This window comes from Mastacembelus armatus, chromosome 21 (assembly GCF_900324485.2).
Source record: "Mastacembelus armatus chromosome 21, fMasArm1.2, whole genome shotgun sequence".
NCBI lineage: Eukaryota > Metazoa > Chordata > Actinopteri > Synbranchiformes > Mastacembelidae > Mastacembelus > Mastacembelus armatus.
In genome coordinates, this window is record NC_046653.1 from 21,156,284 (window position 1) to 21,178,857 (window position 22,574).

The following is a 22,574-nucleotide window of genomic DNA, read 5'->3' on the forward strand; positions in this document are numbered from 1 at the left end:
TTAGCGTCCACGCTTGACTTTGTCACATTAAACGTCAGCTTGAAATTGTTTATTGGAGCAAAAAGAATTAGCATTTGCCTGAGAACAAAGGCTTGTTCTGTGATTTGGCTGAAAAGGACTTAAGTTCTCAACTTGTTTGGATATTTAAAACTTACACAACAGTGTTATTATTATTTTTTTTTTAAAGTGATAGGGGTCTTTCTTGCAGTAAAGTTGTTGGGAAGTAGCTGTACTGTATTTTTCTTTAAAAAAGGTTCGTCTTTAGGTGTACTTTGTGATCATCTTTTTAGGGACTCAGCATTTTCCCAGCTGCCTGTGCATGGCTAAGGAAAAGCCTTGATGTTGTGGTTTGTTGGCCTGGTTATAAATGATATCCATTTCACTGACGGTCAGTCCTCCCTGTGTGTCTAAAAATGGGGTCATAGCCCGTTACGTTATGGAAAGTTGCACCAGTGCCCAGAATCTTAACCCCCTTACTACTACTAGATCTAATTGCAGCAGCTATGCAAAGCTGTCTGTCTCTCTCTAGCTGTCTCTCCTCTCACTGTGCTCTTTTACCTAACTTAATCTTTCCTTTTGCCCTTTTTCTGGACTTTCTAACTCCAAAGATTTTGCTTGCAAATGACTTTATCTTCTGCAAATCTGTAGAGATAACATTCCTGAGAGAAGAGACACAAAAAGAGCTGAAAAATTGGAAGATACTGTCAAAATCTATATTGATCGTTCCTCATGTGCATGTGGTTCTTATCAGTGTAACAGTAGTGGACACTGCCCTAGTTTTTTAGCTGCACCACTGTGATCAATAGAGATTTATAATTGACCATTTTGTCCTTTCCTCTGCCTGACTGTGTTTTCTTGGCCTACTTACACAGAGCTCTCTGTCCACTCTGAGCACAAAGTGAGCTGAGGAGGAACATTCATTCAGCCTTCACTGTGGATTTCTACCTAAATTGAGCACTGACTCTAACCACTTAAACATTTTGTCCTTACATTTAACTTATGAAAAACAATCTTTACATGTTTGTCAGATCCAGGATAAAAAGTTTCCTTCAAACTGTCTTTGGTTTTGTCATTTGTGAGGCTGTAGTTGTGTTGGGTGGAATGAGGCTTACAAATTTCCATCATTTACATGTTTTTATCCCCTGATGTATAAAAGTGAGATATAAAATCCAGCTTCATATCACAGCGAGGTCCCTAAACACATCTCATGGCCCGACCGTAAATACCATGAAGCCTCAAAGACAAACTCTTATACAGTAGCCTTCCTTGAAGATATTTATACTTGCTGTCACCATTGTTCTTTCTCTTGATTAAAAAGGCAGCAGTGGTTTTCCTCAGGGAAAACTGTTAACGTGACTCAACACTACACGTTTTTTACATTAACTGAGCGTTTTTGAGTGCATGCTGTCAGAAAGCAGCACATCAGCAAAGATCGCGTCTGGTTCATCTGCACGGCACCGCGTCAAACCATGCAGTGACGCATCAGCAGCAACTCCTGCAGATGCTGCAGGACCAAATCTAAAATCTAAATTGAGTAACTGTGAGATAAACACAGGTGTAGAGGCTGTTGCTCCAGAGCAAACAGGGCTCAGACACTGTCTGCTGATAGCAGATGGCAGCAGCGTCTGAAAAATGATAACTCATTCCCAACTTAAAACAATTGGTTGATTAATCAATTAGTTGATCAACAGAAATTTAGCTAACAATTGTTTAATTGTTCCTGAGATAATTACAGAGCAGAAGCTGCTGTTGTTGCGGGCGTGACAGGATGTGCAGAACCGAGCAGCAGCTGCTGCCTGTTTGCTCGTCTGGAACCATCTAGAAAATATTGTAATTCCTCCTGCAGACCTCATGATTTCTTTACTTCTCTGTATGTGAGTGTGTACATCGTTATGTTGTGTATTGGGTGTGTGGCTGAGCAGTTTTCGGTATGCGAAGCACACTCTGAGGTGTGGAAACCTTTCATTACGGTGATTAGCAGCATTTTCCTAACTGCACACATCACTGATTCAATCAATAAAGGCTGGTTGGTTTTCACACTTGCTAAGCTGCAGAGATAAAAAGTGTGTTTGTGTGTGTGTGTGTGTGTGTGTGTGTGTGTGTGTGTGTGTGTGTGTGTGTGTGTGTGTGTGTGTGTGTGTGTGTGTGTGTACCAAAGCTTGCACCTGGCCTCCTTGTCTATGCCCCAAAGCTCAGAGGGGTGCAATAAAGAGCGCCTTGTCCCAAACACCATGATACACACAGAGCCAGACTTGTGTCCAGATTTAAGCTAAACACAAACTATGCAGGTGTGTTGACAGCAGATTATTATGTGAAAGTATATATTACCTGATTCAGATGGCACATATATAGTGTATGTGTGAGAAACTCCTCTCCTGTTTGTGTGTTGGTCTAGGATGACTCCACTCTCCTGGCATTTCCTTGGGGGGGAAGTCGTGCAGCTCCCGTCTTCCCTCGTATTAATTTTCTGGCCATCTTCGACACACACGTCCATGAAGCCATGTTTCTGTCCCAGCTTCTTTGTCTTCTTTAAATCCTCTGACACTCAATCTGCCTCCTTTCTCCTGGTGCTCATCTTCACTCAACCCACTTTCTTTCCGTCTCCAGACTTCCTGTAATTTCTGGCAGTGGCCTGAAAAAGTGCAGAAAACAGACCTCAAGGTCTTCAAAGGAAAATAATCGTTTCAATAAGTAGAAGCAAGATAACGGAGAAGGAAAATGGAAATTTCAAGATGGAAATGTAGTATCAACAAGTGCAGTATGAGTTGTTCATGTTAAGGCAATGCCCTGGTTCAGTTATGGCTGCTGGACTTTGCTGCATGACATCGGCCCTCTTTCCCCCTCAGCTTCTGTCACCACACACCAACTTTTCAAAAACATGATAGAAAATAGAAACTCAAAAGGGTTAAAACTGGAAAAACCCAAATCTGTTGTGCAGCGGTAATGCATGTTTTGTAGTTCTCTCTGATCACCCCAACACATAATGAGACTGGCCACAGATCAGTGTCTGGGTACAGCTTCAGTCTCTTCCACCTTTAGGAGAAAACCAGAGTCGATGCTTCAGGTCAAAGGTCACAGCAGCTGAAGGATTGTGGTGTGTAGGGCTCACTGAACATTGTATTAGTTAACTGCTTTTAGGTTTTTCTAGTTGCTGCAAATGCGTCTCAGTACGAGCAGTCTGGGAAACTGTCAGCACATTTATTGAAGCTTCAGGTCTGGACCATTTTACCGCAAATAAAGTCGGATGTGTTTATGTTGAGGCAGTCACATATGCAGTAATTATCCCAAACAAGCAAGAGTGTGACTGAATTGTCTTCATGTTGAACTTTGCTTCATGATCTGCTGAAGGATTCCTTCCCAGCACATAAAATGGTAATTGGGTCCTGTTTCTTCATGGCTAATGGAGTTAATGCTTTTATGGTTTCTGCTGACAGATGGCAGACGAAGTAAAAATGCAGATGAAAAAATAATTTCACCACAAAAACCCCTCATGTTAAAGCACAGTTATTTCTTTTAGCCACAGTGGGAAGCAGAACAGGCTATAAGGTTGATTTAGTTGGTTTTTCTGTGCCATGTCTTATTTTGAACCTAATTAGCTTTTGAACAATGCTTTTCTGTGCAGATTTGGGATAATGAACACACAAGTGGTGTGAAGGAGTAACTTTAAGTAAGAATGATTATCTTCTCCCACAAATACAAACCAACATTATCCTAGAAATCTGCACTGAAAACAACACGGACCCCTCTCGCCTCACGGACGCTTCAGGCTTTTCCATGATAAGGGTCCAAACATCCCACACAGAGTTTTAACGAAGCACAGCAGAGATGGATCTTGGTGCTAGTCATGGGAAGGTCGGATGACAGAAGGATTATATCACATTTGAATGCAGCGTGGAGTCAGCTGGGAGGTGTTGGCAGAGAGCTTCAATAACTGCATTATCTGCATTTATGCTCATAAAAGGTCTTGAGAAAAGTCCAATAAAAGATTTTATTGAAGTTTTCTATCTCTTAGGTTTTCTGTTTTTCCAGTATGAAGTAGCTGTCACATGGACTAACAGTACAGCTGCTTTGATTTCACTTTTTGCTTATTAAATTCCTAGAATTCATCCAGTGTGTCCTCCTCCTAATAATGTCCGGTTCTGATAGAAGTTAAGAGTTTCATGAACGCTACTGAGTCTGGTTTTCTCTGAAATAAGATCTGACTTACTGCTAAATCTCTAAATTTAGTCTTTGCCATGTGCTCCGTGAAGATTTGAGCCCCGAAACTTACACTAACTAGTATTGTAACAGTGTGAGTGAGGAGGTGACAGTAAACTCCTCTTTCAGATGTCTCTTGTGACAAGCTAATGGACTGTCCCTTTGTGTGTTTTCTGTCTTTTGTGTGTCGGTATTGACCAGGTGTGCACGTGTGTCTGCATCTCGCTTCTGAACAAAGGAACCAGAGACGAAGATGATATCATCCTTTAACCGTTGTGTGCCTGTGTGTGTGTGTGTGGGGGGGGGGGCTCTGTGATTATTACAGTCTGGGTGCTGAGGTCACCTTTCTCACACACACAGAGGACACACACATATGACGTGTATAGTTGTATATTTCCTTTGTGTGTGTGTGTGTGTGTGTGTGTGAGGACTGTGAATTGTGGGTCTGCTTGTGTACGCTGGAAAGAGTTTTTCTGTGTGTGATTATGAATAAACCCATTTGACACATGTTTGAAGTCTTCACAAAGCTGCATTGTCAGCTGCGCGCACACACACACACACACACACACACACACACACACTCATTGCGTTACTGCAGCAGATTTGGGGCAGATTGTTAGAGTCATGTCTGCATCGTAGAAAAGGAAGTGAGGCCGGGCTGGGCCGCAGTAAGCCAGGGCACATATACTTTTAGTGTATGTGAATGATAAGTGGTGAGTGCGTTTGTTTAGTGCTCAGTGTTTGCGTATCTGCTTTTTTTTTCTTCTCCTCCCTACATCAGAAAGAGTGTTGGGAGTCAGCGGTGCTACACTGAGGTGGAGACTGGTGGAAGTACACACGCTTCTTCAGCTTATTGAGCAGCAAGTGAACAAAACATTTATGAGTAAACCCTTGGCAGAAGAGCTCCGAGACCAGCTTAAAGGTGTTCGCTGGCTGTTTTAATATTTCATCTTCCTCTTGCGTCTTTTAGCTCTAGTTTCTTTCCACCAACACCAACTAACAGCTCCACTGTGCTCACCAGATGCTTGCTAACGTTGTGTGTTTGCCATGTGTTGCTGGAGTCCTGTTATAGTATTGTATAGTGACTTAATGTGTCTAAAAGGGGCCAAAACTCCACAGAGCTGCATGGAGACTCATAGAAGAAATAGTCCCTCAGTCTTTGAGCTGGATTTCTTAAACGTGCAGTGATTATTCTGTTTATTCTGAGCTTGTGTAACTTTAAACAGTTAATTAGTTCAACAAAGGACTTAAAAGGGTTCGGTTTCAAAGAGCAGACTCAGTAAAATCCCACTGAACTGTCCTAGTTTCTGTGTAGTCTGTGTCCTTCCTGTGTTGATGCTGTACATACAGTAGAGCAGCAGCTTTAAAGGACGGCAGGCACACACACACACCTTTACAAATATTAGTATTCAAGTATTCCTTCTGTGTTCTGACTGGTGGTCTTGTTCTGGTCCAGTTTTAAAGCCCATGTCCTACAGAGGTACTCTCTCATTATTTTCACTCTGCACTGAAGCTGCTCTGTTTATCCTCTTTCCTTTGCTCCAGTTCATCCTTTCCCTCAACTGTCACTCTTTTCCTTTTCTCTTACAGCTGATATATCACAGTGTAAATTCAGCCCAGCGGCACTTTGTTTTGTAATTGCTGTTCTCCAAATTCAGTCCTCTCCTCTTGCCAACTGCTGTCAAGTTCAGATTTCAACAGAACATTAAAAAAAGTTCTGCGTTTGCTCCCACTGTCTTTATTTTTCTGCAGTTTCGTCCTCATTCTCCTTTTCATTCCCACACTGGTAGATTCCCACAGTGAGACACCAGCAGAGATTTTCAGTTTGTTCTCCCAATCAGCCTTGACCTTTTCCACAACCCTGCCTCTACACACACACACACACACACACACACACACACACACACACACGTCCCCAGCGGCTAAACCAAAATGGGTTAATCTCTCATCACTTACAATGTGGACTACGCCGACTCATTCATTCAACAGATCCTGCTGGCTCAGGTGTCACCGTCCTGGTTGGCACAAAGGAAATGTGATCATGTGGCAGTTGAGACACACAAGCTGCAAAACATGATGCACAGACTTAATACTCACATTTTCCCTCTGTGTCTGTTTGTCTTCCCAACCCCAGTTTTCCGTCTGTGAAAACATTTGAGATAATGCTGTTAACGCGGGGGGGGGGGGGCTGAGCCAATCTGAAAATGGGCTTTATGAGCAGCGTCTCTGCTGTTCCATACTCCGGCTCTTCTGTTTGTTCAGGCTGTTTTGTGTGCCTGCTGCAGAGACTGGACTGAAACAGCTGCAGTATGACTGTGGGGTTTTATGCACACATATAGTACTTACTAGTTTCGCTGAAACGTCCCATAATTTTCAGGTGAACTTGCATTCTTTTCCAAAATGGCTGAATGGTAAACAAACCTCTGACTTATTAAGGCTCGTTCTGGCTCCTAGATATTTTCGAGGTGGATCAATCCGACATGACTCTGACATGTGCAGCCTTCAGTTGTTTTAAAGACAAAGCTCATATGTGGAATTACTCCAGTTTCTTTAGATCCTCCATTTGCAGCTCCTCTGTATAAAATAAGGCCTCCAGTAATAGCAGACTATTCTGCTTGAGGTCAGTTATGAAAATGGTGAAGCCTTGAATGAATATGTGGGATAATTACAAAGACAGTGCTGCACAGTTGCAGGCTAGTTGTACATATGTGCAAATTACTGTTAGCATATTGTTTATTACTGTCAGCGGTGTCAGTTACCTTCTGTGGAAATCTTTTCTATTATCTTGGGGTTTTTGACTCTTTGGTGGTTTGGCTCGTCGCCTGTGATTCCCCACATTTATTCTTTAGGCAAATAGCTTGTTATGAATGTGGTTTTTGTTTTATGAGCAGCTGAATCGTCCTGTATGTTCTCTCAGCTTATGAAACCTGCACGTGCACAGCAGTTTGAACAGTCAGGTGCTCGTCACTTTCTGACTGCATTCGGTAAACACAGAAATTGATTATTGTTATTGCCGTGCCGTGCTCTTCATTACCTGAACTATTCATATTTAGTCACATGACCGTTGCACTGGGTGGGTTTAATTACTGGAAAGTATCGCTGCTCTGTCTTTTCCTTACATGTCTCTCTTCTGTTTTTCTCTCCAGGGACGACATGTCAAGACGGGACAACTGGCGGCCATCAAGGTCATGGACGTCACCGAGGTCAGTAAATGTAAACTTTTAAAGATTTTGTTAAGAAAATGCTAATTACTGTGTGTTTCCATCACTGTTATGGAGAGATACGTTGAACATATTGAATAAACAGCTGGAGTGTGAATTTTCCAGTCATGTAAGACTGACAGAATAGCAGTGAAATATAGAAGACATGATGAAAATATGGCATTTATGTTTTTTTTTTGTATATATTATATATTTTTATATTAATATAATATTATAAGACTTTATTATAATATATTTATATATCCTTGCTTGTAAATGGATTCATTTGCTGCATGTTTCCATTGCAGTTTGTCACATTTTGCTTTTTTATGCACTAATTTTTTGACCCCAGACAAACAGAAAAGGCTGTTTTTTAAAAACAAAAACAAGGTGATGGACTTTCAGTCGTCATCGTCTAATTAATAACTACATGCTGCTGCTACATCAAACTATAAATAAATACAGTAATGACACAGGATATGATGCAGGAGAAAAATGCATGATGTGAGACGGTTACTAGACTTGTCATTAGCAGCCACAAAACAGCTTTTGCAGATTTAAAATTGATCCCAGTTTAGTTTAAATGCTGCTCACGACCTAAATCAGTACTAATTCTTTACTCTGGCATTCTGTGTAACCGTTTACATCAAAACAAGCTCCGACTCCCCTCCCTCTTTCCACTCTGCAGCCTCATGTCAGTATTATCTCTCCAAAAACAGTCAGCTTCCAACACTTTTAGTATTTTTCTTCTTCATTGAGTAAAATGATGTTTGTGCTTAGAGCTGAAATGTTTTCCAGTAGGTTTAAACTGAACTTTCGTGTGTGTGTGTTTGTGTGTGTGTGCGTGTGCGCCCGCCCATGGGTGCATGCTTGCCAGCTACCAGGAAGTTGAAAGGACCCAGAGGTCTGTTTCTGCCTGTGTAATTGGAGCTTGTGTTTATTTTTGTTTACATGCAGAAACATCTTGATCGTTTTATAAACTACATCTCATGTCGATAACCGCTTTTTTTTTTTTTTTTTTTTTTTTTGGGAGGGGGGGTTTGTTTCCTGTGGTTTGCGTTACTCATTGTCGAAATATTAAATAAATGAGACACTGAGAAAATATTCCCAAACACGTATTTGCTGCCCAGACGCCTTAAAGAGGAACGAAGCGTCATCACGGCCGTCACATGAAATCCTTTAATCTGGGTTAACGTTTGCACTGAAGAGGATTGTACTGTCTGTCTTTCAAGAGTCTGCTGGTTTTAGTTGTTTCTTAATACTTCACCAAATGGACAGTGTGTGTGAAATGACTGTTTAAACTCATTATGTGTGGTAGTAGCAGCCAGTGGGAGATATCTGGAGTTACCAAAATGAATTTCTGGGTTTGGTGCTGATGTGCTCGACAGATAAAGTGATTGGGTGAACGTGTCCGGCTAGTATCCATCCAATAAAGTGAGCCTAACTTAGTGTAATAAATATTTTTGGCTGGTTATTAACTTGAATTTTTACTTGTATTGCCTCATATGTGGGTTAGGTGAGCTTGTTGGTGTTTTGGAGCACCTGTCTGTGTAAATTTGGCATCATTAGAGACAGAAAACAGTCCAAGGCAGGTAGCTCTTGTTGAATAAGTACAGCACAATGGTGCAGTGCCATTATTCTCTAAGGACAACTCGTTAAATTCCTCATGATGATGGTAAAACTTATGATGTTCCTGTAGTCACATTAAACCCCCTCTGTGATAAACAACCACCCTTTTAACAAAGTTAATGCCACATTTTAGCAGCACATTTTAAACAATGTTTTATATTCCTTATCGTTTTATTTTTAGAGTGTTGGATTTTTGTCTCCTGCAGTCTTTTGACTTCTTCACACCCCTCATGGTTTCCCTGTGGCTGCAGCCTGACACACCCTGAAGTGAAAGACTGACCACAGCAGTTTGTCTGGGAAATAACTCTGTTACAAAAGCTTCAACACTTTGTGTCTTAAATAAAATGAATGACAGTGAACAGAATAAAAAGCGATTTAGTGAGTGTGTCGGCCTAATGAAAAGTATTTTACACTTTATTTCCCCAGAGCTGATGTCTTGTGTTTACTACACTAAATCATCGAGATGATCTGAATTGGCGCAGTCACACTCGATATCCAGTGTGCTCTTTAGTGGTCAGGCCAAACCATATCAGCCAACACGAACTGTGTGAGTGTTAGTCATCTTTATCAGCAAAGTCATCACATGACTCAGTTTTTAATCGTACAGGGTGAATTCCTCCAGTACGACTCAGGGAGGAAAGGGAAGAACAGGCAGCTGTTAAACATGTGGGTGTTACCACAATAAATCACTTTGCTGACTGTAATGTGGTCTGATATCAAACACTGCCTATTGATTTATTGAAAATAATAGTTAGTTGGTTTACATTAGTTGCCGATGTGGCAGGTAACCAGACACATTTCATGAGCCCTGTTGAAAAATGTAATTCATGGTGCAATATTAAAAAAAACCCAGTGTGACTTGGGAGTGGGCCTCCTTCTGTGGCCTGCAGGCACAAATCTCCCACTGTGGAGATTAGAAAGGAGGACGAGAGACATTTGATGGGAATGTGTTTATGAATATTTCCAACACGTTTATGAGACATATGTTGGAAATACTTCTTCCTCTACCCAGCTCTGCCATTTTTCAGTATAAACACACTCATTTGACGACATTTGAACACAGGACATTGTTTGTACTGAACAAATTGGGGTTTTCACATTCACACCAATCCTATGCAACATTTATTGTATTTGTGTGAGTAGGTGCCAAACAGCTTTAAATCCCCCATCGTGTGTGTGTGTTTGTGCATGTCCACGGACATGGGTCTAATTTCTGTTTGCGTTTAGAAGGTTTCCCCTCCCTGTGCTTTACTGGATGGTGGTAATAGATTTGTTTGTGGACTGTTCTCAGCAGAGTTTACAGTATAGGGTGTACCTGCAGCCTGTCTTGTGTCTGACATTAAGTTGACTAAACAGGGGAAACTTTAACTTGTCACCCAGCACTAATGGGCTGTAAGAGGAGAAGAAGGATTTGAAGCCTTAGACTGAGACAGGGGGAGAGAGCTTAGATAAGAGAAGAAATCAGGGTGAGTTTTTTCCCTTTTCTCCTCAGGAGGATCAGCTGAAGTGCAGTGAATTATGGGAGCGGTCGTCATTGCTCACCTGCTCCTCTCTCCTGTCTGGTCGTCATCTCTTCTCCCTCCTCTCCTTCATTTTAGACTCTTTTTGTAACACTGATTTTCTTCTGTGTTTTCTCCTGTGCTGTTGCGTAAATCCTACTTGAGGTTTCTTGTTTCCATCCCTCACCATTTCTCTTTCAGCTGTCGTCCCCGTTTCTGTGCCTGAGAGAAAGAGACCAAACAGGCAGAGTGAAGTGATCTTCATCCCCGATAGGAGATTGGAAAGGAAGCGAATGACAGAGAGAACTGCTGCTGTTGAATTGATGTAGTCCAGTGGGATTCTGTATGAAAAAGTCAATGTTGATTAGTGTAAAAGCTCCAGAACAAGCATCTCTGTCTCTACCTTTGCTTTCTCCTGGATGAATTGCTTTCTTCTCCATACAGTGTTTCACACCTGTTTTTTCTCTTTCTGGGAGTTTTGTGCATCAGACAAACCAGACACGAGTGGAGTCTCTGTCTCTGTCTGTCTCTCTCTCACCTCCCACTGCTTCCCGTCCAGTCAGAGGTGTGAAAGTGAGAAGTGGGAAGTGTTGAAGGCATCAGAGTCTGGGCCTTCAGTTTTTATATCTTGGACAAAATTGTATCGACGCATAACTGCAGGGTTGTAGAAACTATAATGTGCTCCAGGGTTTTAGACTCTGACTCAGTTTATCTTTCATCTTTTTCTACCTTCTGTCTTCTACCTGTTTAAAATGAACACGACCTCCCTGAGAGGTTGAATTGGACCACCTGCTGTGAGGTCTTAAAGACTAACTGGGAAGCTTTTGGTGTCTGGATAAAAAGTTTGTCTGCTTTCAAAATAATCATTTTTAGGATGGATCTGGTCTGACAGTTCCTGTGACATTTGTTAAATGGCTCAGATGTTCACCCAGGAAATCAAATTTAATGACACTGGTAATAAACTTTAAATAAGCTCATTCAAGGTTGAACACATGAGGCGTCTTCACTTGTGTTGTTGAATACAGTGAGTGTTTAAACTAATCCCTGGAGCAAGTACCTCCAGGTTCCTGGTAGCCTGTTGGAGACACGTCGACCTTTCTTGGCCCCTCTCCTGCTCTGCTTCCATTTTCCATCATGCTTCCCGTTTGCGGCCGTCCGCTCCCTCGGGGTCGTGGTTCTGTTTGCTCTGCTCACATTGTGCGCTGTAATACTTTAGCAGCAATATGTCTCCCCACCATCTCGTGCCCAGGAATGATAATGAGTAGCTTCTGGACGCCTTGTTTTGAACGACTGACTGTGAATATATAGTTTAGGGAGAGTGGAGGACAGAGGGGTGAGGTGTTGTAATGATGGGCTACGTGAACATGGGACTGGAGTCATTGTAGTAGACCATAATGGAAAGTGATGCTGCAAAGACAACAGGGAGAGAGACGAGTGTCTGACTGAGAAAAACCATTTCAGATCATTTCCAGTGTGAGAATTTGTTGCTGCTTGTCTGTGTCACGTCTGTAAATCTCCTCTTCTCTCACAGGTGCTGAGGTAAACACTAAACTTATTGTTACTCCTTTCATATTTCCTCATTCAGGGCATTGTTGTGATGGTGAGATAGCATTAACTATTACAGCACGACCCTCAGCACTGACCTGTTTAGGTAACTTTAGTAAGTACGCACAAATAAAACAGTCAAAGCTGATTGTGGAACGTGAACCCAAAAGAAGACATAAGACATCGACTTCTCTTGCAGCCCGGCACCTTTTTCAGGACATCACTGCGGTTCAGTGTCTGCCGGGTCCATTTTTAGGTTCCTGTTGCTTCTGATCCACACATCCGTCCACGGCTCAGCGGCTTTTATGACCCGATTCAGTTGATGTGGGATGTTCGATGCTTTAGGGTGTTCTTGTGGTGTCTCACCATGACCCTCTGTGTTGTCCTGAACATGTTTGGTTTGTTTGTCTCAGCAGAGCTAATTCAAGACCACAGTCTAATGTGTCGAGGATTAAAAAAACAAAACAGCTGAACTTTTGTTTCCATCGTGGTCGTCTCAGGGGAAGGTAGAAGACAGATGGTTTAGGTTGAGGAAGAAAGATATTAAAAACACATAAAGGAATGATCCTTATGTTTTGTCAGCCTCTTCCCTTCTTGCAGTTGTGTTATTCTGAACCTTCACTCATATCCCATGGTGAATAATTGGTAAGAACATTCCTGCTGTGTTTCTCCTCCTTCAGTCTGACCTCAGCATCTGTAATTACGCTGATTCGTTCCAAAAACGTTCAGATGTCTGTCAGCCTGTGGGTGATGGGACGTGCTGTTGACCATCAGGGCGCTGCTGTCTGTCCACTGTCCTGTAAGGTCTTGTCCCGCTTTTACTTTTAACAAAATATTGTGTATATATCTGACTGACTGACTGGTTGGACGTTCGGTCGGCTCACTTGCTGGGTGACTGGCTGGATGACTGTTGGCTTACTGATGGTCTGCTGCTGATGAGTGGATTAACAGAAGGACCGGCTGGCCAGCAGTCTAGTTTGTTGGCTTCCTTACTGATTGGTTGGCTGACTGCCTGGCTAAATGACTGGCTGCCTGGCTGAAGCTCTAACCAACTGGCTGGCTGACTGGTGGTGACTCAAGGGATTGGCTGGCTGACTGACTGACTGGCTGACCGACTAACCCCTCCATCTTCCCGGACAGTCAGAACTCCTGCTGAACTCTTTAAATGGCAGCTGTTCCTTCTGCTGGACTTCAGTCTAACACAGACTGACAGTAAACCTGCTTTTTATCTGTGAGCAAATATACTTTGACTTGTCTCACTGAAACAGTTAGTGACATGACAGTAACATGAAAATCGTCTCCATATGACTGACAGCATAAAGCTGCTGCCTGCATAGGTCAGTTGACCAAACATCAGGTTTACTGGCTGTTCTGCGTTTTAGAGATAGTGTAACCGAGGCGTTTGTTTTCCTAGACCGTGGGATGGACAGTGAATGCGTCTTTCATCTTTAAATGCTAACATTTGTCAGATTTGCCCTCTGACCTGTGTACTTGGCTGAGAAATGTCAGCAGAGTCGCTGCTGCCTGTCGTCTGTTGCCTGTGCAGCTGTGGTGCTCGATAAGACGGTTCTTCTTCCAGCGCTGATATGCAACAACAGTCTGTCCCTGTGTTATAAATAAAGAGTGAGGCAACTACCTGCAGTAATAAATACAAAGGTTAGTAAGTGTGTGTGCAGTCATCAAGCAGCAGCAATAATATTGTTCCATATTATGTGGAAATATTGATTCTGCTTTAGTTAGTGTGCCTCCTACAGTTCAGACTGTTCTTATGTAACTAATCTTCTACAGTCTGACGTCAATTTGTGATTTTACTGATGTTACGTTCGGTTGTTTACAGCTATTTTAACACAAACCAGCTAAAAAGCATCTTTTGTCATTTCCTTCAGCTCATAGCTCTGTTTCAGTCTGGTCTGATGTTTTACTCTGTAAACTGCAGTTTTTAATACTTCTTCCTCCGTCTACATCTGTCCGATGCTGGTTGTGTTCATTGATAACATTTGAGTGTTTGGGGTCCACAGTGGTCGCTGACCGGTGGTTTTATGGAACATCTTAACAAACAGCAAAACCACATTATGACTTTCTAAAGTGTTGAATGGGGTTGGGGAAGGGCCTCTGTGCACCCTGGGAAAGCCGTTTCTTCATGGAGTGGGCTTTGTGTGCAGGTTGAAAGTTGACTCTGTTCTCACAGGTATTGACCCTGATGATGGTGACGATGTCAGGTCAGCCCCGCTCGACCTGCGGGTCCAGACGCACAGGCTCAGCTGATCCAAATAAATGTCGCACTGCTCCGGTGATGAGAAATTATCGCTTGATCCTGATCTGATGTCTGGGTCTGTGCCGCAATATCCTGAGAGAGACGGTAGTTTGTTCGGCTCCGTTATCATTTGGAGTTCAGGCTGTATCTCATGTTCGTTTGGAGAGATACTTGTTATTACACTGGTCTGGACATCATTTGTTTCCTCGCTTGGCACAGCAGCACGTCTGGGGAAAAAACAACACAACAGCAATAAATCTTTTGGTCACTGAGGAAAAATACCACCTTTTAATGTAAACGCAGACCAGAGGGATGCAACCAGTGCTTCTTTCTTTTATTGTAATCTGTTCGTTTTTTTTATCAATGTCTTAATCTTTGTCAGAAAATAATAATAATAATAATAATAATAATAAAAGTCCCTCTTCGCTGCTTATTCAGTTTGATTTTTAACAGTCTATAATCCAAACTTTCCAAATTCCAGTCACCAGGTACAGTTTAGAAGAAAGAGGAGAAGTTGGAACCAGAATGAAGATATTTTCACCTTGTCCTTATAACAAACAATAACTATCTCCATATAGTTCAGTCGGAGCTTGTCTGAGATTTTAAAACACTTGAAAAATGAAAGGAAAGAACAAAGTGGAAAAAGTGAATACATTTTGAAAAGCCCTTGTTTTTCATCTCGATCTTTCCAGGTGAGCTGATTGTGAAAACTCAGCCTAAACACCCTGACCAGAAAATAATAAACTTATATTGCTGGTTTTATTCCACTCCATTAGTTCATCTAACTGCTTCCCAGCTGTCTCACAGGAAATAAGATTGTTTTCATCTCTCTTACAGGACGAAGAGGAGGAAATCAAGCTGGAAATCAACATGCTGAAGAAATACTCCCACCATAGAAACATAGCCACCTACTATGGAGCCTTCATCAAGAAAAGTCCACCAGGCCATGATGACCAGCTTTGGGTGGGTTTATTTCCGATTAATGTCTTCACAGTGTGAAGTCGATTCACCTGAAACAGCTGGTCTTCAGTTAGTCCTCACCAACACACCCTCAGCTCGACGAAACCAAAAGTCACAGGCGACCGAGAAACAAGTGGAGCGTTTGTGGAAAAGTGGAACAGAATAAGACGATTTTACGTTGAAGGGGGAACATCTTGAAAACGGTTTTGTTCCTTAAAGATGCTTTCTTTTCTTTCTGCCAGTGACTTAAACCAAGAACATCTGGTTTACTGCTTAAACACAAAGGTTGATCACACCAGTTGTTTTTATAGTGACGATTCATATTAGATTCATTTGGATGTTTCGATTATTATAATGAAGAAATTTCTTGTGTGACGTCTAGAAACTTATTCAGCATTTCACTACCTGAAAATGATATTTATATTAAGTTACTAAGTTACTTTGCTTTTAGAAATAAGAGGTAATACAAGATAAAAGTTTTTCTCTGGCATTGCAGAGACACAGTAGAAGGTAAAGCAGCAAAAATACACAACAAACCCACGAAGATTGAAACAAGAAAATGAGAAACCAAAGGGAGAGTGTTCAGAGGCAAGATCACAAGCGCAGGAGAACAGGATTTATAGCTGCGCCTGTGCTGAAGGGAGGATTACCTCGTTTTATGGCCCTTCTCCTCTGCTAGAAAGGCGCGATCTCACCGTCACTGCTCAACATGGTCCTGTATTTGTTTTAACAGCTGCTCCACGAAGCCTTTTAGCCCCTGCTGTCATGGCTTCATGCTGTCTGCTCCGTGTGTGTGTGTGTCTGAGAGTATATGTGTCATTTTCTTTAGATTCATTTTCTCCATTGACCATCACTTAGGACTGGTGTTTTCTGCAAAAAAGCAGATTGTGTGTTGGGAACTAAACACAGCATTGCACTGAACACTGGATTGACTGGATTATAAGCATTTTTGCATCAGGAATATTTATTTTAACATCCTGGTGTTTTAACCAAACCACAGACTTGCTTGTATGTTGTGGAGTGTTGATGTGAAACGGTGATGAAGAAGCAGCGTGAGAGCAGAGAGACGTCATGCAGCATTTGGTCCTTTTAGTCCCTTTAGTGAAGCTGTTGTATCTGTCATGACTGTTAACGCTCTTCTCACGTGGAGACCACATTTCCCATGAGCCCTGTTGTTCAATGCTGCACATGGTAAAAATGTTTGAAATGATTGTTTTCTCCCTGTGGCTTTATGCTGATTCTACATCTCCATCCATCTCTGTGTGTAAATGTAAAATCCTGCTCAGTGTCTCCTGTTCTCTCCTCCAGCTGGTGATGGAGTTCTGCGGTGCCGGGTCCATCACAGATCTGGTGAAAAACACCAAAGGCAACTCGCTGAAGGAGGACTGGATCGCCTACATCTCCCGAGAGATCCTGAGGGTCAGTCGTTCTTCACAGCTAATCGCTAACTTCACTCAGGATGTGTGGTGTTTACACAGGCTTTTATCAACTTATACAATGTAGGACAGCAAACACAACAACAGTCCTATTACCACATTTAAAACTGGGATATTTGATAGTTTCAGTTTTTAACTTCTCTTAGTGTCACTGCTTTGTGCAGGGACATGCATGTACAATATATGTATGTTTGTTTTTGTTTTTTCCCCTGCAGGGATTGGCTCACCTGCACGCTCATCACGTCATCCACCGCGACATCAAGGGACAAAATGTGCTGCTGACTGAAAACGCTGAGGTGAAACTGGGTATGTGTAGACAGGGAGCATGGGCTGCACTGATTTACTGATGTACAAAAGGAGCCCACGAATACACAAACACTGCTGAAGGTCTGATGGGCTTGGTTGCTTTTTCTGTCAGGACATAAAACCATCAACGAGCACAGCAGCAGATGACGTGTACAGGCTGCTGACAGTTTTCAAACAAAATCTGCATTTGCTGTTTGGGAGAGTCATGGTCCAGTTGTGGTTCTTGTGGTTCTGAGCCTTGTTATTTATCTGGTCAAAGTTGAGTTTTTATCTTCCACTGTCCAATCTTTTTTTATTTCTTGAAACATCTATGATTAGATAATGTTTTGTCACCAGGTGACTCTGGATGAGCCTCTTTATTGTTGTCCTGTGACACACAGTGTAAACCTCATGTTTCCATTGTGGCCGCTGGAGCTGAGCCAAAAGGAGCCTGTGACAGAGCAGCACCTTGACGTTTCACCACTTGTTTCAGTGTGTAAAGAGAATGAACTTGGACAAAAGACTCAATCTTTTATTTGGTTTTGGGGCTAAAATTGCATTGACCTGTCTCACAATGTTAGTCTGCTTTTACAGAGGATCTAAACTATTTTAATCAGATTTTTTTAGGCTCTTGACTTTGTCAGTATGTTCCTAAACTTTCACACCTGCTTTAATGACATAAGCCCAAGTCCTCAGGGGAAACTGAAACGGTCGTAACACATTTTATTTTTGTTTTTCTCAGTGGACTTTGGTGTGAGTGCTCAGTTGGACAGGACAGTCGGTCGAAGGAACACCTTCATTGGGACGCCATATTGGATGGCACCAGAGGTCATCGCTTGTGATGAAAACCCTGACGCTACCTACGACTACAGGGTAAGGACAAAAACTGGATCTGCTGTTTTACAGTATGTCAGGGGCTGGAGCCTTTTGACTGTCAGAAGTCACAGAAGCAAAATCCTGAACTTGGCAGCTTTTTAAGGTGTTTCTTAGTTGTTAAATATCTAATTATTGGTAGGAGCAGATGTGTAAATGAAACATGCACCTACATGTGCACAAACTCATTTTCTGTCCTGTTCTTCAGAGTGACCTGTGGTCCTGTGGAATCACGGCCATAGAGATGGCTGAGGGAGCTCCCCGTAAGTACACGTCACACTAATCTAATGGATGAATCTGAACAAATCAGTCGATATGTGCTCTATGTCATTTATCGTTTGTCCCTGGGCTGCTCAGATTTGCAGGGTTGTAAAGTGTCTGGTGGTGGCAGATAGTGGAAGGAGGTGAAGACTGTGGAGAATATCTGTGACTTCGTGTAGTTTTGTGTCTCATCGATATCTCACCTCTTTTTCTTTTCTCTGTTTCCTTCAGCTCTGTGTGACATGCATCCAATGAGAGCCCTGTTCCTCATTCCCAGAAACCCTCCTCCCCGGCTCAAGTCCAAGAAATGGTGGGCTGAGTTGTTCATCTTTATCCCACCCCTCAGATTAGAGTTGTGGCTAAATATATAACGTAATGCACGTCTCAGCTCCAAGCATCATGTTTAACTTCACACAGGTCGAAAAAGTTCTTCAGCTTCATTGAGGGCTGCCTGGTGAAGAACTACACTCAGCGTCCTCCCACTGAGCAGCTGCTGAAACACCCCTTCATCCGGGACCAGCCCAACGAGAGGCAGGTCCGCATCCAGCTCAAAGACCACATCGACCGCACCAAGAAGAAGAGGGGCGAGAAGGGTGAGTCCAGCTGAGAGATCATGTATCGCTGCTGTGAGGCTGAAATTCAGATTCACACTTTCATACGACTACACATTTTCTTTGGTTCAGTTTTTAGTGAAGAGACACTTTTATTCATCCTTATGAACATGTGTCAGTTTAATCTTAGCTGTTATATTTTTTATTTTTCCTTGCACCCATAGATGAGACGGAGTATGAATACAGTGGCAGTGAAGAAGAGGAGGAAGAAGCATCTGAGCAAGAAGGAGAGCCAAGGTAACTATACAGATTCACTTCAAACTCTATTACAGTTTTTGGTGCATGGTTTGCATCGTCAGCTTCCTGCTCTATATGACTGTACGTTAATTTACACGTGTCCCAGCACCATGAGCGAGCTAAAAAAAAAAAAAAAGAAGGAAATGAAAAGTGTTTTGGAGATATAAAAACTGCAAGCTACAAAACTCAAACCTTCTTCTCAGATTTTCTGAGCCTGTTGCTTCAACGTGCTATAGAAGATAACTCCTCTCACCGCTCCCTCCCTGTAGCTCCATTGTCAACGTGCCGGGGGAGTCGACCTTGCGGCGTGACTTCATCCGATTGCAGCAGGAGAACAAGGAGCGCTCGGAGGCTCTGCGCCGCCAACAGCTCCTGCAAGAGCAGCAGCTGCGGGAACAGGAGGAGTACAAGCGCCAACTGCTGGCTGAGAGGCAGAAACGTATCGAGCAGCAGAAGGAGCAGAGGAGGCGGCTGGAGGAGGTGAGCACACAGGCCTCGTGCTAAAAGTAAGACTTTTGTTAATGTCGGTGTGATGGACAGGAACGATCGAGTCACAATAATAAGTTGAGTCAACCCTCTGTGGACAACAGGCAGGAGATGTGACAAATGTAATTTGCTTTCCTTAAAAGTCAGATCTCTTTGTTTATGAGTCAATTTTTCATACAAGCTTAATTTTTTAGCTCTGGGGATTAATCTCATGGCCTTATCTACTGTAAAACACACTTTGGTGACAACAGGGTGCTCATTTAAGCTGTAATTGAGTCTGGATTGTGCTGTGCACAGGGGACATTTGGGGCCTTTACTTTTTTCTAGTATATTATTTATCAAGCATTATCCCTTCTAGGAGTTAGACTAAAAGTTAGAATCATTTTTCAGTTGAGGATTTGAGTTTTTTATGAAGTTTCCCAGGAGATTCCCAGCCTAGAGCCAGTGTTTGGTTTGTCCTTTCTGGGCTACTGTAGAAACGTGGTGGTGTCACATGGCTCCCTCTGCAAAAACAGACTGAATGTGTAGATTGAATGTGTTGGTTTGGTTCACCTAAATGAGCTGCCTCCAGTTCTGTCTAACTGTGTGGATAGTTTGGGTTATTTGTTCTTGTTTTGAAGGATCAGTCAGCACCAGCTCTGTCCAGAATCAGTATCAGTCACTCAGTGTCTTCTCAGAGGAGCTGCTTCCTCAGCAGCACGTCAAGTGTCACTGACTGGAGAAGCTGCTCTGTGTCAGGTGCAGCTTATATGTGCGTATCTCTGTGTAATAAGATTAGAAACCTTTGACTGAGAGCTTAGTGGTTAGATTTTGGCTTGATAAATTTCATATAATAGTCTCCCTGATCATTGTGAGGCTGCAGTGAAAAAAACTGAGTTGGTGTTCTCTGCAGAGAAGTGTGAAAAGACTTTTTGTAATTATCCTTTATCTCTCTGAGCTGTGGTCTTTTTCTATTAGTGTCTGCATGAGCTTGGTGTGTGTTTCCTGCTCACGACTCTAAGAGGAGATAGAAAAATGTGCAGTGAGGGAGGAAGAGAGGAGGAAAGAGATGACTACAAATGTAGACAGCAGAAGAATTAACTAAACTGAGAGAGAGAGAGACCTGAATCCCATTAGAGGCACTGACAAACAAAGACAGGAATAGCATGAGAGAAGTAAAGTGTGCAGCAGTTTACGCGAGCTCAGTGGGCAGATGCAGATGCCACACCTCAAAGGTGCAGGAGAGAAAGATTTTTGCTGTATTTGCTCGTTACCTCACAGAAGCTGCTGCTCTAGGCTCTGTATCCGATTCATGACCGTCTGTGTATGAATCAGGTGAACCCAGGCTGTGTCAGAGAAACGCCACCGTACATGCACTGTCCTGCTGTTTGTCATTACAACCGGTTGATTTTTAAACATGCTCAGGTGATGCATCATAATGTTAAAGTTTTGACCTTTTCATAACACACAGTCAGAAATCAGTGTAGTTTCTTCATCTGTCTGCTCAGAGAAACACGTTAGATAACTTCCTGTCAGACTTCGAATATTACTCTGAATGAGGGCTGAAGTCTTAATGCACGGCTTGAGTTTTGGCTCTTCAGCTCATCTGGTGTCTATTCATATTTTCTTAAATACAGATATCAGTATCCCACACTACACTGATGACCTTTGTCCAAAAACACCACGAGTTTGGAAAAAAGCAAAAAAAAAAAAAAAACATGTTCCAGTCTGGACCAGATGAAGGACTGTGAAAATCCTTGTTCCCATTTAAGCCCCACTGGTGTAGCCTTGAAAGTCCCTGACAGCCTGTGGATTTAAAGGGAACAGTGCTTGGGGCAGATGCCAGTACATGTGTATGACACAGAACCAGCAGCAACATATTGATCCATTCACTAATCAACTAATTGCTTTAGCCTTAAAAATAATGGGTGTGTGTTTGTAGATAGTAGAGGATAAGTATTAGGTAAATGATGTGAGTTTACAGCAGCAGCAGCAGCAGCTCACATGCTCATGCTGCTTCTTGCTTCACACTGATTATAAAGAATAAGCCCTGAGCCCTGTGTCTGATATGACCTGACGCGAATCAGAACCAGGACACTGAACAGGTTTCTCCTGCGTCCACCCGCAGCAACAACGGCGCGAGCGTGAGATGAGGAGGCAGCAGGAGCGCGAGCAGCGTCGGCGCGAGCAGGAGGAGAAGAGACGCATCGAGGAGATGGAGCGACGACGCAAAGAGGAGGAGGAGCGCAGGAGGGCTGAAGAGGAGAAGAGGAGAGCTGACCGGGAACAGGTACGAGCCAGAACACAACAACACAAAGCCTCCAAGGTTTTATCAGAATCGGTCCAAGCAGGCGTCTAAGTGAAAGAAGATCTTTGGAGTGAGATATTTATTTTTCAAATACAATTTTTATTTCACCATGAAGTTGAATTGTTGAGACTGAGGTTTGATTGGCTCATAAAGTGACAAGTGTTTTTTCACTTTGACCAAGAAACAAATTTTACAAGAATTGAATGAATTTGTCTAAACTCTCTAAGCTCATGCAGATCCTGGAGGATCAGCTTCATTTTGACTCTTTTGTTGTTCCAGTTTGCAGATGGTCGTCCCACTTTAAGTGAATGTGTGTTTGATTGACAGGAGTACATTCGGCGTCAGCTGGAGGAGGAGCAGAGGCACCTGGAGATCCTGCAGCAGCAGCTGCTCCACGAACAGGCCATGCTGCTGGTGAGTGTTTGGCTGCCCCGTCTAAACCCAGGACTCCATTTACATTTGAGTCTGTTCTATAAAAATATACAAAATTCTTCTTTCTCTGACAGTTGGCCCCTGTTCCCCTGCTATCACTGTTCACTCTGTGTCTTCCTTTAAAATCTGTCAGTTCAGGTTATTTCTATCAGTTTCTGAGTCCCAGTGTTTTGTTTTTTTTATTAATTTCCAAAACTGGCAGGCTGTTAAACTTCATAGTGAAGGCACTTACTATTCCTCTGTTACACAAACTTTCCTGATTCAGTTTTCTCTCACATCTAAACTGAGCTAACTTAGGGCTTTTGTAGATCCGAGGGGAGCCATTAATGGTTGAGGTTAAAATGTAATAAGTATTCTCCGGTTTTCTCTGGGGAGGTTGGGA

The 22,574-nt window shown here is 42.6% G+C and overlaps 1 protein-coding gene across 4 annotated transcripts in view; it reads left to right on the plus strand.

Moving 5' to 3' along the window:
• The window catches only part of LOC113122888 (mitogen-activated protein kinase kinase kinase kinase 4), a 69,533-nt gene that overhangs the window by 22,741 nt on the left and 24,218 nt on the right, over positions 1–22,574 (plus strand). For all 4 annotated transcript variants that reach the window (XM_026294532.1, XM_026294534.1, XM_026294535.1 and 1 more), the window contains 12 exons: positions 7,344–7,400; positions 15,162–15,287; positions 16,593–16,703; positions 16,936–17,026; positions 17,748–17,878; positions 18,087–18,141; positions 18,371–18,449; positions 18,557–18,732; positions 18,915–18,987; positions 19,257–19,467; positions 21,581–21,742; positions 22,088–22,174. In XM_026294532.1, the coding sequence (XP_026150317.1) occupies positions 7,344–7,400; positions 15,162–15,287; positions 16,593–16,703; positions 16,936–17,026; positions 17,748–17,878; positions 18,087–18,141; positions 18,371–18,449; positions 18,557–18,732; positions 18,915–18,987; positions 19,257–19,467; positions 21,581–21,742; positions 22,088–22,174 (1,359 nt within the window). The remainder of the gene's footprint in view (positions 1–7,343; positions 7,401–15,161; positions 15,288–16,592; positions 16,704–16,935; positions 17,027–17,747; positions 17,879–18,086; positions 18,142–18,370; positions 18,450–18,556; positions 18,733–18,914; positions 18,988–19,256; positions 19,468–21,580; positions 21,743–22,087; positions 22,175–22,574) is intronic.